The sequence below is a fragment of the Littorina saxatilis genome, unplaced genomic scaffold, assembly GCF_037325665.1.
Source record: "Littorina saxatilis isolate snail1 unplaced genomic scaffold, US_GU_Lsax_2.0 scaffold_2460, whole genome shotgun sequence".
In the NCBI taxonomy this organism is placed as follows: domain Eukaryota; kingdom Metazoa; phylum Mollusca; class Gastropoda; order Littorinimorpha; family Littorinidae; genus Littorina; species Littorina saxatilis.
This window is the reverse complement of record NW_027127321.1, coordinates 1493-15658: the sequence shown is the minus strand read 5'-3', so window position 1 is coordinate 15658 and position 14166 is coordinate 1493. Positions and strand designations below refer to the sequence as shown.

The following is a 14166-nucleotide window of genomic DNA, read 5'->3' as shown; positions in this document are numbered from 1 at the left end:
AGCAACCTATTTTTGTTAAAGGAAAAGTCCAAGGTTTAGGGTCACTTTTGATATGTTGACCCTCTTAATTCATCAACCACAAATGCGTGTGTAAAAATGAACACAGAAATCCAAAAAGTATACTTTGACTCGTTTTTGGTTGTTCTGAATCGTTCCATCGCGCGCGCAGTCTTGGCTCATGACCTTGTGCACATACGTGTGCTACGTCACGAGCCTTGAACAACAAACATGGCCGGCTCAAGCAGTGAGGAAGACAAGTGGAATACGGAATACTGTTTTCAGCCAGCCTGAGGTTTTAGCGTGCCCGTTTGAGCCTCTTCGTCGTCAAAATGCTGGCGAGGCCACAAGGAACTGCTTGAAACAGAGCCAGCATAAGCGGCAATACGAAATGGTATGTGATTCTCTTTGTTGTGATGTTGACACACTAGTCCGTAGTCGATACCTCTTGCATGCCAGATTGAAGTCAGGTGTGTTTTTCACAGATCAGTTGATGTGCTTCCACAGATCTGTAAGCTTGTAAAGATTATGGATTTATGATATTATTTCAGGCATCTAGTGTTGTTTATTTTCCTATCTTTAATCACGGATTTCGTCCTTGAACTGCCCAGTTGAGAATAAATGCTTCCACAGTGATGTTCACACGCGACTATCCTTATTTTCTCTGGGAATTCTGAGTAATTCTTCAGTCACACAACGAAACATGTAGACAGCAAGTTAACATTGCACAAAGCCTGTTTCTTGCGGACAAAACTGCACTTATCTTGGTATTTTTATTTGCGACAGTAAGACACTACATGAAATTGACACCACTAAACAGTGAAACTTATTTCAAATGGCGTTGGGCTGCTTTCATGTGCTAATAGTGATCCTGACATTTTTCTTGCGAAACGGTCAAAGGGAAGTAATAAAAGAATTTTATTTTTTAAACGAGCACACGTGATTTCCGATCTCAAACTAGATCTGAAATCATAAGATTTTCTGAGCAGTGGCGAAACGCTGATGGCGTGATATCGCAAGCCGTTTTGGAAGCAAATAAGCACTGTCAGACATATGCTGAAACACGATTACAGCAGTTCAAACTTTTTGATCATTGATTTTTAGGAGTACGCAATATCGGACAGTCACACTACAAAAAGACAATGCGTTAGTGCATAGATCGGTATTCTCAAACGTCACGAACAGACAGTACGTTGCTACTATGTATTAACAAAACCTCACAGTCACATTAAAAATGTGTGGTGTGTGCCGAAAAGCAACCATATGAGATTCAGTCAGTGGGACCCTGAATCTACCTGGGGTTAAATCGGGTTATTGACTCTCATTGCATGAATTTTTAAACTGAATATATACATGTACTACTGTTCGTGTTGTTTTTGTGATCCACTGCAATTTCTGTGTATACCTTAGAATCTCAAGGTAATTTTTGAACGGGGCATACAGATGATACATGTTGCCATGATCACAGAGTGATACGTGTATTTTGCTTATCAGGTGTCAGTGCAGAAACTCCAAGAGGGAACGAAATTCAAATATCTGGAAAACCTGGATGAGGAGATAGACAGCCTAACAGCACATCCTCCTATGTTTGCTCGGACATCTACTACCTTCAAACTGCATACTATGCGTACACACAGGAATATGGACGACTCAACACTGATCAAAATGGGTAAGTAACACAACACAAACAGATGATTTCCATTATGATAGATTTATTTATCTGAAAGTAAAGTTGACAACAGAGTGTACAATTTGTTTTCAAATACAAAAATATCACATTGGGTTAAAAAAAACACCATCATATATCATTAAAACTATTCTTTATTTCTGAACACATACATATCATCATAGTTTATTCATGTAAACATCCTCATTTCGGTTCCCAGTCTATCTGAAATTAAGGTAAGATATGCCAGAGAAAATAGCGATCACACAGTGCTTCAGCATGAATTTGAAAACCTGTTCTACGTCACATAGACACAGCGTGTCTTATGATTCTATCCACCCTCTCCAAACAAACACGTACACGTTTTCTCTGGTACGAATGTCTTAATTAAAAGCTCAAACTAAGCTGCTGTTTTATTCTGTCTTGCTTTGCAGGAAATACAGGCACGTCGCTTACCCATAACAGGCAGCTTGTGCGCTAGCGAGTGGGGTTTCTCGGCAGAAGCATCAGAGTACCATTACCAACCTGTGCAGTCAAAACAATCAGAAATATTTTCCCAAACGGATGAAGAGTGGGGTTCAAACTCCCTGAGCTACAGAAGGCTGAAATATACTTTTACAAATCGTGTGACTGTGTTGAACTAGTATCTTTGGTTGAACAGATTCCTGCATGGTTTGACTGAGATGATACTGGGTTGTCACGTGGTCCGGTACATGGTTCACATTCTGCAACATTTTGTTCCAGACTTTTTCCACTGTTGGTGTACTCCAGCATCAGGTAGTCAGTCCTTGAGCCGGTCAGCATAGCCTGTGTCCAGTATTGTCCGTTTGCATGTTGCCTGAAACATGTTTTTTTGGAAGTAACTAACGATCTCTGCACACATTTTAACATGTGAATAAGAACAGAAAAAGTTTGTCAAAAGTATACATAATTTGATTTGCATTTACTTCAAGGCCAGAATTTCTTCTCGTTCATTATTTCTTCATAAAGATTCTGAAAATTAACTAAATGTTTCCCATTATCAAGGCCTCCTAACTTTTTTTAAATGCAGGTCGGTTTGTTGTCATCTGTGCATTACTACCTCTTGCATTCATTCATTCTTGCGGTCATTGCCAGCAGGTATCTCAACAATCAAACCGTCTATACAGGCTTAATAAGGCACGTCCTTTTTAAAAACAGTATTGCTCACTACACAGATCTGCGAAGACTTTTACATAGAAAAAAAAAATCTCTTGGCTTGAACATATACCAGGAATAAACATCCTGACTGGTTTTTGGAGCTGGATTTTGTGGGGAATGTTTTACACGTGTGGCGTTTAAGAAATTAATTAATAAAATTCTATATTCGCAAAGAGAGTACCCATACAGAGTGTTCAGTTCTGGTATTTTTCAAAACGGAAGGATGGCCATATCCCATGTAAAAGCCTGGTAAGATTTGAGATTTTGAACCCAATCGTTTGCACGGGAAGAACTGTCGAAGGGCTGTCCATTTAAGAGGACGCATCCATGCCTGGATGAGAAATATACTGATAACACAGAAAAGGCACGAGTTTAAAGGCACAGTAAGCCTCCCGTAAACCATCACAGAGCTCCCCGAGCGTCTAAATACAGTACAAGCATACTTCCATTTGAACGCTCACCGAACGGGAACATCCTGGCTGCTTTCTGTCGAGCGTGAGACATTTTCAAAGAATTTATTTTCGTAGACTTGTTCCGTTAACAACAACGGCGCCTCGTTTTTGCGCTAGACCTAACTTTTAAAATCTAAATAATAAATTGACAGCTTGTTACACAAACATTCTTTAATCATAAAAGAATTCGTTTTTCATCAAGACAAGATCAGAACAATTCGAAGTTGTGAAAGTTTAAAAAAAGAAAAGCCCGGAAGCAGGGTCACGCAAGGGTCGTAGCAGACGACGGCCGTTTTATCAGTGCAAATCGCCGTTCCTCTCAACAGTCAAAAGCCATCGCTAGAGTTCTTGTGAACCACAGCCGTTGTTTCGTGCATAAAAAAAACGTGCTATTGTAGATAAGCTCACGTCGAGTCGCATTCAAATGACTAACTATGACGACTGCATTGTGAAAAGGGAAAACTGGATCACACGGGTTCACGATGGCTCAGGGGTAAGATAAACCACGCAAAAATAAATTCTTTGAAAATTGTTCGCTCTTTACGGAGGGCACCTAGGATGTTCTCAATTGGTGAGTGTTTAAATGAAATGGTGTTTGTACTGTGTGTAAAAGCCTGACCGTATCTGTGATGGTTTACGGGAGGCTTACTCTGCCTTTAACCTGCATATTCACAAAACTGGTTCAGAGGCCCGGTAAAGGGAACACATGTTAGTTATTTTAAGAGAACATCACGAAGACCTAATTATTAAATTAAAGCCTTTCTGCACGAATGTACATCTTCTATGAATTAATTTCTAAAACGCCACATGTGTAATTCATTCCACACACAAAATACAGCTCCAAGAAGCAGTGAGGCTGTTTATTGCGATGTGTTCAAGTCGAGAGATGATTTTTCCCGTGTAAACTGAGCATTGGCAGATCTGATATAGTGAGCAACTAGCTGAATACCCGCTTCGCCGGGTACGGCTTCGCCGGGAAGAAGTCGAGCCTAATACCCGGCTGCGCGGGGACCCGCACCCCACGCAGGAAGGGAGATAAACGCGCAAAACACTGGAGAAGAGTAAAAATAGTATAACGGGAATATGGATTGAGCGTTGTCGACAGTGACCTTCTAAAAATAGAAACGGGAATATGGATTGACGCCACACGAAGGAAGGGAGATAAACGCTGAAAACACTGGAGAAGATAAGGAAGAGTTACTGGGAATGGATCCAGAGAAAAACCAAAATCGGTTCAGCGCTGCGCGCTGAGAGCACGTGTTGAAATATCTCATCGAGCAGGTTGTGTCCGGGGTGTAGCTGAATATGGCCACCAAATTTGAAACAGATCCATCGAGAACCTTGGGCGTGCATCGCGGACACACACACACACACACACACACACACACACACACACACACACACACACACACACACACACACACACACACACACACAAATCGTATATATATATATATATATATAGACTAGATGAATACCCGCTTCGCCGGGTACCGGCTTCGCCGGGAAGAAGTAGAGCCGAATACCAGGCTGCGCAGAGTGATTTCCCCTTTCGATGTCGGAAGGGTGTTTGTGAGACGAGCTCCGTCTTCTTCTGCCATTTTCTGCCAATTGGAGGCTTCTGCGACCCTGTGAGTTGTCCGAGAGCTTTGTCTCTAACCATTGTTTATTGATAGCTGAAAAACATTATGCAAAGATGTACTAAAGTCAGCTAGATAGCTAATTTTCTGTCGAACCTTTGATCTTTTCTTATTGCAAGGCGTGAACACTACCATAGGTGGATTCAGCCCTGCACGTGAACTCAGTGACAATCCGTGTGTAAACAGCGTCCTATCTGTGTCATAGTCAAACCAAAGGCGGTCAAGCGACGTGACTCGCCGGAGGGTACACACACACGTGTGACGACATATCTGTTTACGTCGAGGTACACAAACACAAACGCGATCGTCAGGCATGGTAGAACCAGTCTTCATTCTGAGGCGCGACCTGCCTCCGGATCTTGATACACAATTCGAAACTTTGGAAATATGCTTGGCAGCCGAGAGAGCAAGCGGGTCAGAGACTATCACCGGGGCGCAACAGATCCGTGGTTTATGGCGGATTTACCCCAAAACACGAGGCGCTCGCACAGCCTTACTTCTTAACAGCATCTCTTTGCGTGGGATTACCGTCACTACCTATGACAAGAACCCCTTCATTCTACATGGGTCGAACGGCCAGGACAGCCCTGCTACCAAGGTTTGGGTGTCAGACATACCGACCTCGGTAGCGAATGCTGACATAGAATCGGCGCTTGTCAGAGTTGGATCTACCCTTCGCTCCAACACCATCATGGAGAAAACACGAGACAGAGACGGGAAGCTCACCCGGTTCATCACTGGGAGACGCTTCCTCTTCATCAGCGTGCCATCCACTCCGCTGGAAAAGTCGCTGAAGGTGGGGGGCTTCACTGCCAAGATTTATCACAGGGAACAACCCAAGGTCGACCCGAGTACGCTGACGTGTCGCCGATGCCTGAGACCCGGCCACCGTGCTTTCGAGTGCACCAGTGACGTCACCTGCTCAGCATGCCGCGTCAGTGGCCACAAGAGGGGAGACCCTGCCTGCCAGGCCGTCGCCATGGAGTCAGTATGGGACCGTCCTACCGGACTAGGAGCGGTCGACCACCCTCCCCCCCACGCTCAACTGGCTGACAACGACCACGATGACGACAACGATGACGACAACGACGAGCGTGGCAGCGACGCCGAAAGCGAGAAGTTCGAGGACTCTGTCCCCATCCTCCCTCCCCCCATCGCTTCCTCGACTCCAGCCCTTCTCCATTCGACACCCCTTCCCGCAGCTTCTTCGAACGCCAAAAAGAACGGTAAAGGTAAAGGCAACAAAGACAAAGACAGACAAGCGAGAGACAAGCAAACCACTATTGACTTTCAACCGAGACAGCGATCGGCCACTCCCAAGCGGTCACGTGAGGGCGGGGATTCCCCGCAGTCCAGTGACACAGCTGGAAAGCAGGGCAGGTATGACAACAAATAATCGCACATACCCCACGTGCCACACGGATAACGACCCCGTTATTGCCCACGGACTTTCCTTATGGCCGCGTCCTCATTGAACGTTTTCTCTCTAAATGTTAGAGGGATCAGATCAAAGATGAAAAGAAAATCGGTGTTTACTTTTCTTAAACAAAAGAAATACGATGTAATATGTTTACAGGAGACTTACATAACGGGAAGTGTGTCGGACGAGTGGATGAAAGAATGGAAGAATGGTTTCGTGTTCCATGAAGGGACATCGCACAGCGCCGGTCAAATGATTTTGTTTGGAAAGAATGTTAGTGAAGATGTCTCTGTATTGTTCTCGTCAAAGAGAATCTTAGCGACATGTATTAGAATAAAAAATAAATCAGTTGCAATTGTAAATGTGTATGCACCTAACGAAACAAAAGAAAAAGTTAAATTTTTGGATGAGTTGACGGAAAAAATTAAAAGTTTTGAATGCGATGAGATCATAGTATGTGGTGATTTTAACTGCGTGTTGAATAATGAAATGGATGTTATAGCTGGCGAGAATCATTCTGGGGATAACGTTGCCAAATTTAATGATGTGGTTAACACATGTGATTTGTATGATGTCTGGAGGTTTTTCAACCCGGATACAAAGGAATTTACCTGGTCAAGAAAGACTCCGTTTATTGCCAGACGACTTGATTACATTTTGGTTAGCTCCGGTATTTTTGATTTGAACTTTGATTGTGGCATTGTCAGTGTTCCTTTTTCAGACCATAGAGGGTGCCTGGTTCGATTGAAAGTAAGTGAGATTGTACGAGGCAAAGGTTATTGGAAGTTTAATAATTTGATGTTGGAAGATATTGATTATGTTAATGAAATGAATATTTTTATTGAAGGATTTTGTAGCGAAGAATTGGATTGTCAACTGGATTGGGAAATGTTAAAAGTTAAAATTAGAGAGTTTACCATTAATTATAGCAAAAATAAACAGTGTCAAAGGAGAAATGAAGTTGCAGATTTGTGTAATAAACTGAATGATTTAGACGTTTACTTGAGTAAGAATCCTAACTGTAATGATACCCAAGCAAAGCGTGAACACGTGAAAATGCAACTCGAGTTAATGGAAATAAAAAGGGCACGAGCCGCTCAGGTTAGAGCTCGCGCTAAATGGGTCGAGGAAGGGGAGAAAAACACAAAATATTTCTTGAGTCTGGAAAAAGCACGTGCAAATGCAAAGGTTATGGATCGCGTGAAAGATGATGAAGGGCGAGTGTGTACAGATCAAAAACAAATACACAGTGTGCAAAAAAAGTATTTTATGAATTTGTATAGAAAGAAAATAGATATAGTAGATAATGTTGGTAATGTTGACGATTTTTTGCAAGGCTGCAGCGTTCCTTCTCTTTCCGACGAAGATAAGAACAGCTGCGAGGGCTCTCTAACTGCTAATGAACTGTTGCACGCACTAAAACAAATGAAAAATGGTTCTTCCCCAGGTTCTGATGGCATTACAATTGAATTTATTAAAGTATTTTGGTCTCGAGTGAGTATATTTATATCACGTTCTTTTTCAGCAGCATTTGATAATGGTAGTTTGTCTGCGTCTCAAAGAAATGCTGTCATTGTGTTAATTCATAAAGGTAAAAACCTTCCGAGAGATGAATTAAATAATTGGCGTCCAATTTCGCTAACAAACAGTGATTATAAATTACTGGCGAAATGTCTGGCTTTACGCATGAACAAAGTTGTACATAATGTGATTAATCCTGATCAGGTTGGATATATTAAAGGGAGGCAAGTTTCATCTTTGTTAAGATTGATTGATGACGTCATAGATCAAATGAATGTGCAAGATAAACCAGGTCTTTTGGTCACCATCGACATGTTTCATGCATTTGATTGTATTTCAAAAGACTTTATGATAAATGTTTTTAAAAATTTTGGCTTTGGCCCGGAGTTTGTAACTTGGGTCGAAGTTTTGATGAAAGATGCCAAGAGTTGTGTTAATTATGCAGGCTGGTTGTCTGAGTATTTTCCAGTGGAGTCTGGAATCCGTCAGGGATGTCCATTCTCGCCTTTAGCCTTTGTTTTGGCAATTGAGTTAGTAGCCATTAAGATTAGGCAGAATAAGAATGTTAACGGTATTTCGAATTTGAATTGTTTAAATGATAGGTTTTGGGATGATATGTTAAAAATTGCTTTGTATGCTGACGATGTAACGTTATTTTTGAAAAGCGAAACGGATTTAAAACATGCCTTATTGATTTTTGATTCTTTTTACTACGTTTCCGGATTAAAGTTGAATCTGTCAAAATGTGAAGCCATGTGGCTAGGAAGTCAAAAACATTGTCAAGACACCTTTTATGATTTCAATTGGAAGAAAAAATTAAAGATTTTGGGAATTTATTTTTGTAATGACATATCAGCCTCTGACGTTGAGGAAAATTGGACAGAGCGAATTACGTCTGTTAAGCGCTTGATTGCGGCATGGGAGAAAAGAAATTTGAGTATCATGGGTAAAATTATTGTAATAAAAACGTTCTTGATCTCCCAATTTGTTTATTTTATGCAGGCATTTGTGATCCCTGATAAAGTATTAGCAGAAGTTAATAGACTGTTGTTTAGATTTTTGTGGAAAAAGAAAGAAAATAATAAAAAGGCATTTGAAAAGGTTAAAAGGATAATATTGTGTAGTGATGTCGAAAATGGTGGTTTAAATATGATTGATTTGAAACACATGCAGGCATCATTTTTATTACAATGGGCTGTCAGACTGACATCCCGCAAAGTCACGGATAAGTGGAAATGTGTTCCAAAGTCAGTGTTTTCAATGTACGGCTCAAATTGTGAATGTTTTTATTCAAATGTTAATTTTCGGAGACTAAAGGGGAGTGAACTTGTCAAATCCAAATTTTGGAAAATTGTTTTGAAAACCTGGCTTGATAACAACGTAGGCTTATGTATTGATAATAATTTATTTAATCCGCTTTTATGGAATAACCAATGTTTTGCTTATGCCGGAAATGTACTGTATTTTGAAGATTGGGCGAGAAAGGGTCTTAATAGCGTACATGATGTTTTATACAGAAACGAATTTGTCTCCTATCAGTTCATTTGTGATGTTTTAGGAAAATCCCCACGGAGAATTTTGGAATATAACATGGTTCGTGCTGTTGCTCTGAATGTAATGCACAAGACGATGCACGGAAAGAAAGAAATTGATTTGATGGATATCCCCTTATATCGTGGTAAGAAAGTACATAGCGCACAACAGTTTAGAAAAGAATTAGTAAGTATGAAAGTTGTTGAACCTTGTGCAATTGGCTTTTGGAGGAGGAAATTTAATTATGAAATTGATAAGAAAGATTGGCTGACTAGTTTTGAATCGGTTAAAGAAACAAGGTTGCGTGTATTACAATGGAAATTACTTCACAATATTTATCCCACAAACATTATGTTATGTAAAATGAAAGTTGTGGAGGACAATGTCTGTTCATATTGTAGCAATAGCGTTGATTATATAGAACACTTTTTTCTCTTTTGCCCAGTGGTGATTGAGTTTTGGAAACAGATAGAATTTTATATTTGGGTACATATGGATAAACAAATAGAGTTAACAGTGCACGAAATTATGTTTGGTGTTAAAAATCGAAAAATGCAAGCAACCCTGTTGAAAGAATTGAACCGTATAATTTTGGTTGCTAAAATGTGCATAAGTATTTATAAAAAAACAAAGGCTTCAATTCCTCTCTTTGTTTTATTCGAAAAGCAATTGCAGATCAGAAATGTAAAATTATGACTTTTATTCCTCTTTTTTATTTCTTTTATTTTTCTATTCTTATTTCTTTTATTTTTTTCTCCTTCTCTTCTCATTTCTAGATACGGACCCAAAGTTACACCAAGATGTATATAGTGGATGTCATACTGTGTTTTTTGTGTGTGTATAATTATAATGATATGCATTTTAAATACATATTTCAACGGAAAAAAAAGAAAAAAAGCTATGGTCTAAGCAAATAGTAACACAATCTTGGGGCAACCAAGGAAAATTGTCTAAGGGTACAAGTAAGAAAAAAGTTTTTCATTAATTTTGATACTATATACTTTTTGAGTGGTAAATGTTGAAGGATGAAAGAAAATATATTGTGAGTGGACGGATGCATGTTATTCATTAAAAGCCCCACAATGATGTGCTTGGCAAATTTAAAAAAAAATAATAAAAAAATAAAATAACAAGAAGGGCAAAGCCCATACGACTCACATGCTTTACACATTTTTCCTACCAAAATACATGTGACCTTGACCCAAGGTCAAGGTCATCCAAGGTCATGCAACACAAAGCTGTTAATTCAAGACATAGGAAGTACAATGGTGCTTATTGGCTCTTTCTACCATGAGATATGGTCACTTTTAGTGGTTCACTACCTTATTTTGGTCACTTTTCATAAGGGTCAAAGTGACCTTGACCTTGATCATATGTGACCAAATGTGTCTCATGATGAAAGCATAACATGTGCCCCACATAATTTTTAAGTTTGAAACAGTTATCTTCCATAGTTCAGGGTCAAGGTCACTTCAAAATATGTATACAATCCAACTTTGAAGAGCTCCTGTGACCTTGACCTTGAAGCAAGGTAAACCAAACTGGTATCAAAAGATGGGGCTTACTTTGCCCTATATATCATATATAGGTGAGGTATTGAATCTCAAAAACTTCAGAGAAAATGGGAAAAATGTGAAAAATAGCTGTTTTTTAGGCAACATTTATGGCCCCTGCGACCTTGACCTTGAAGCAAGGTCAAGATGCTATGTATGTTTTTTTGGCCCTTGTCATCATACACCATCTTGCCAAATTTGGTACTGATAGACTGAATAGTGTCCAAGAAATATCCAACGTTAAAGTTTTCCGGACGGACGGACGGACGGACGTCCGGACGGACGGACGGACGGACGGACGACTCGGGTGAGTACATAGACTCACTTTTGCTTCGCATGTGAGTCAAAAAACCAGGCTGCGCCTGGGACCCGGCTTTGCCGGGTGTACGCCGGCTTTGCCGGCGCACCACACGGAGGAAGGGAGACAAACGCGGCTGAAAACACTGGAGAAGATAAGGAAGAGTTACTGGGAATGGATCGAGAGAAAAACCAAAATCGCTTCAGCGCTGCGCGCGAAAAACCAAAATCGGTTCAGCGCTGCGCGCTGAGAGCACGTGTTGAAATATCTCATCGATGAGGTTGTGTCCGGGGTCTCTGTGAATAAGCCCACCAAATTTGAAGCAGATCCATCGAGAACTTTGGCCGTGCATCGCGAAGACACAGACAGACACACAGACACTAGTCGTATATATAGAAGACCTGCATTTTTTTAAACGTGTTCAGAGGCCTTGATATGGCTAAACATTGTGTTTATTTCAAGTAGTCTTTATGAAGAAAAAATTAACAATAAGGAAGGCAAATGCAAATTAGATTCCTCTTGACGAACTTTTTATGTTCTTCTTCACGTGTTACATTATGCGTACGTAGATCGCAAGATATTTTCGAAAAAAATTCATAGATAAGCCAATCTGCAAACGGACAAACATTCACAATATTTATGAAGCCAATAAATTTGACTCAAGAACTAAGCTTATGTGTTTGAGGTGATGTGCATGGGTATGAATGTTGAATGAGTCCGTCAAAGATACCCTCCATGTCGCCTTACAGTGGAACCTACCATTAAAATTATACCACCTTAAATTACCTTGCTCTTTCAAATGTACTTCTTGAACATGCAACTCTTGCTGTCTACCATAAAGACCATCAGGTCAACAACATACTCGTGAATGTTTTGTTTTGGTCTATAATTAAACATTTCAGAAAATACCCTTTCATATTTTTTATTCGGAAGCACACTGACTTTATTTGAAACTACTTCTACAGATGTAGTTTTGCAGGTTGACGGGAGGTGAGTTACAAAAGAAATTCAATCCATATGTCGCTCAGCACAGAAACAGCTCAGTTAACATGAGTAGAAATGAACTACTTGTTTTCATTATCATAATGTATTATTTGGATGGTATCTGTCAAAGACACTTTCTTGTTTTTTGCAAAGCCAGAATAAGGCACTAATTTTCAAAACAAAACAAAAATCTTACGATGAATGGCACGTTGGTTTTCTCCTGTGGTGATTCTGGACGGTAGGAACAGGACTGGTCAACAGTTGCGTTGTGATCACGGAGAACCGGGAAATCTGGAATGGTCATGGTGTCAGTGTCTAGTGGCCTGTTCTGACCAGTGGCCGTGAGTGATGATGAAAGGTCTGGAAGTAAAAGAAGAGAGAAAATGAGTGTGAGTATAAATCAATTCGAAAGTATGCTTCTGATCTATACAGTACACTGAACATTTAGACACCCTCTGGAAGTCGTCTCGATGTGTATCCATGTTGTAGCAATTAGACTGGTTTTGCGTCTCTCAGTCAATGCAGAAAGATTAATTCCCTGCACAATTCGTAATCTTCTTGTCTCTAGCATGCAGGTGTCTGTTACCGGTTGCACATCCACCAAAAGCTTACATCTGGTTAAAATAGCATTAAACCATGATTCCAGCAAACGCTGCCAATTTCATGAATTGATATCAGGGGATAGTTTGCGACTGAATAGAATAGATAACGTGACACACGCATTGTCTTACGTGTCCACAACCCCGACTACTTTTTACTCTTATTCTTAGCTCAGCTCAGACCGTTCTGTAACTCTGTAGATCTAGCCTGTATCTAGCGAATATCAGCTGGACTCAGACATACTGTTCTGCACCAATTCGTATTCGCTGCGCAGCAAAACAATGTTTACGTGTATGCATGAAAATAAAAGCATGTACTCTGACCTTCAACGCATTCCTTCTTGTGAGATAATCCGCTGTTCGTATGTTCGCCTCGGAGTTTCGATGACTCGTCGACTGTACCAGCCTCGCGTAATACTGCCCTCTCCGGACTTTTATGAAGGGAAGACACTGCCAGTGGTCAAAACGCCAACTTTTGTGCTGCAGAAAAATGGCGAAATCTGTGTCCAGAAAGTGCCCGACACTTTGAAATCTGCACGCTTGTGCTGCACACACCTCTTCCATTTCCACAAGAGACTCAGAGTTTTATGAGGGATATTGTGCTATGAAATGCCTGGGGACATTGACGAGTTGTTGCAGTTTGCAGCTGCTCTCCACCGAGGCATTCTTTTCGGGCATACAGTGGTGACTTTTCTGTGTGAAAATCAAGCTGGTACTAGTGGTAGAATCAACACAAAAACTTGTGACGTCACAGTGCACCGACGTCACAGTGCACCGAAAACCACGTGACCACTACTTGACCCCAGGCGACTTGTCTTGGTTAGCCCCGCAACACTAAATCTTCAACTACAACAACAACAATTTTTTTTCAATTTTTAAAATATTTTTCCAGAGATGTTTGTAACATTTGGCATTCGATTATCAAGTTTTTGGAGATACTTAAAAACCTTGGACTTTTTCTTTAAAGGTGGTCGTCTACATTTTGACTTTTTTCCAATAATCGTATGGTTAGATTTCGCTAAAAAGTTATTTCAGATGATGAATGAACCATGGGGCAAAAAGTTACAGAAAAAAACATATATGTAAAAAAAGTTTCTATTTTTTGGGAGCGTGACTCACGCTTCCAATGTTTACTTTTCTGTTTTCTGAGACCATGTGCTCTGCCTAAAAATATCGACCAATCAAATTATTCGCGGCGCATGCGCAAAGAGTCATTTATGGTCCAAAGATGTCTGCCATCTTGCGCCAGTTACGTAAAAAGCAAAATTGTGATCGATCAGGGCGGCATAGGTCTGAATGTGTACATTTGGGGGACCAGAAACAA

The 14166-nt window shown here is 40.5% G+C and overlaps 1 protein-coding gene and 1 long non-coding RNA gene across 2 annotated transcripts; one reads left to right on the top strand and one right to left on the bottom strand.

The window, feature by feature from the left end:
- Window positions 1-20: 20 nt before the first annotated feature.
- On the top strand, window positions 21-2674 carry LOC138955788 (uncharacterized). The gene is made up of 3 exons (XM_070327320.1): window positions 21-391; window positions 1492-1666; window positions 2098-2674. The coding sequence occupies exons 1-3, from the start codon at window positions 179-181 to the stop codon at window positions 2142-2144; spliced, it is 435 nt and encodes a 144-aa protein (XP_070183421.1). The 5' UTR covers window positions 21-178; the 3' UTR covers window positions 2145-2674.
- Window positions 2362-13781, bottom strand: LOC138955789 (uncharacterized). The gene is made up of 3 exons (XR_011452370.1): window positions 13167-13781; window positions 12440-12603; window positions 2362-2501 (listed from the first exon to the last, which is right to left on the bottom strand). It is a non-coding gene; the product is annotated as an uncharacterized lncRNA (long non-coding RNA).
- Window positions 13782-14166: the final 385 nt, after the last annotated feature.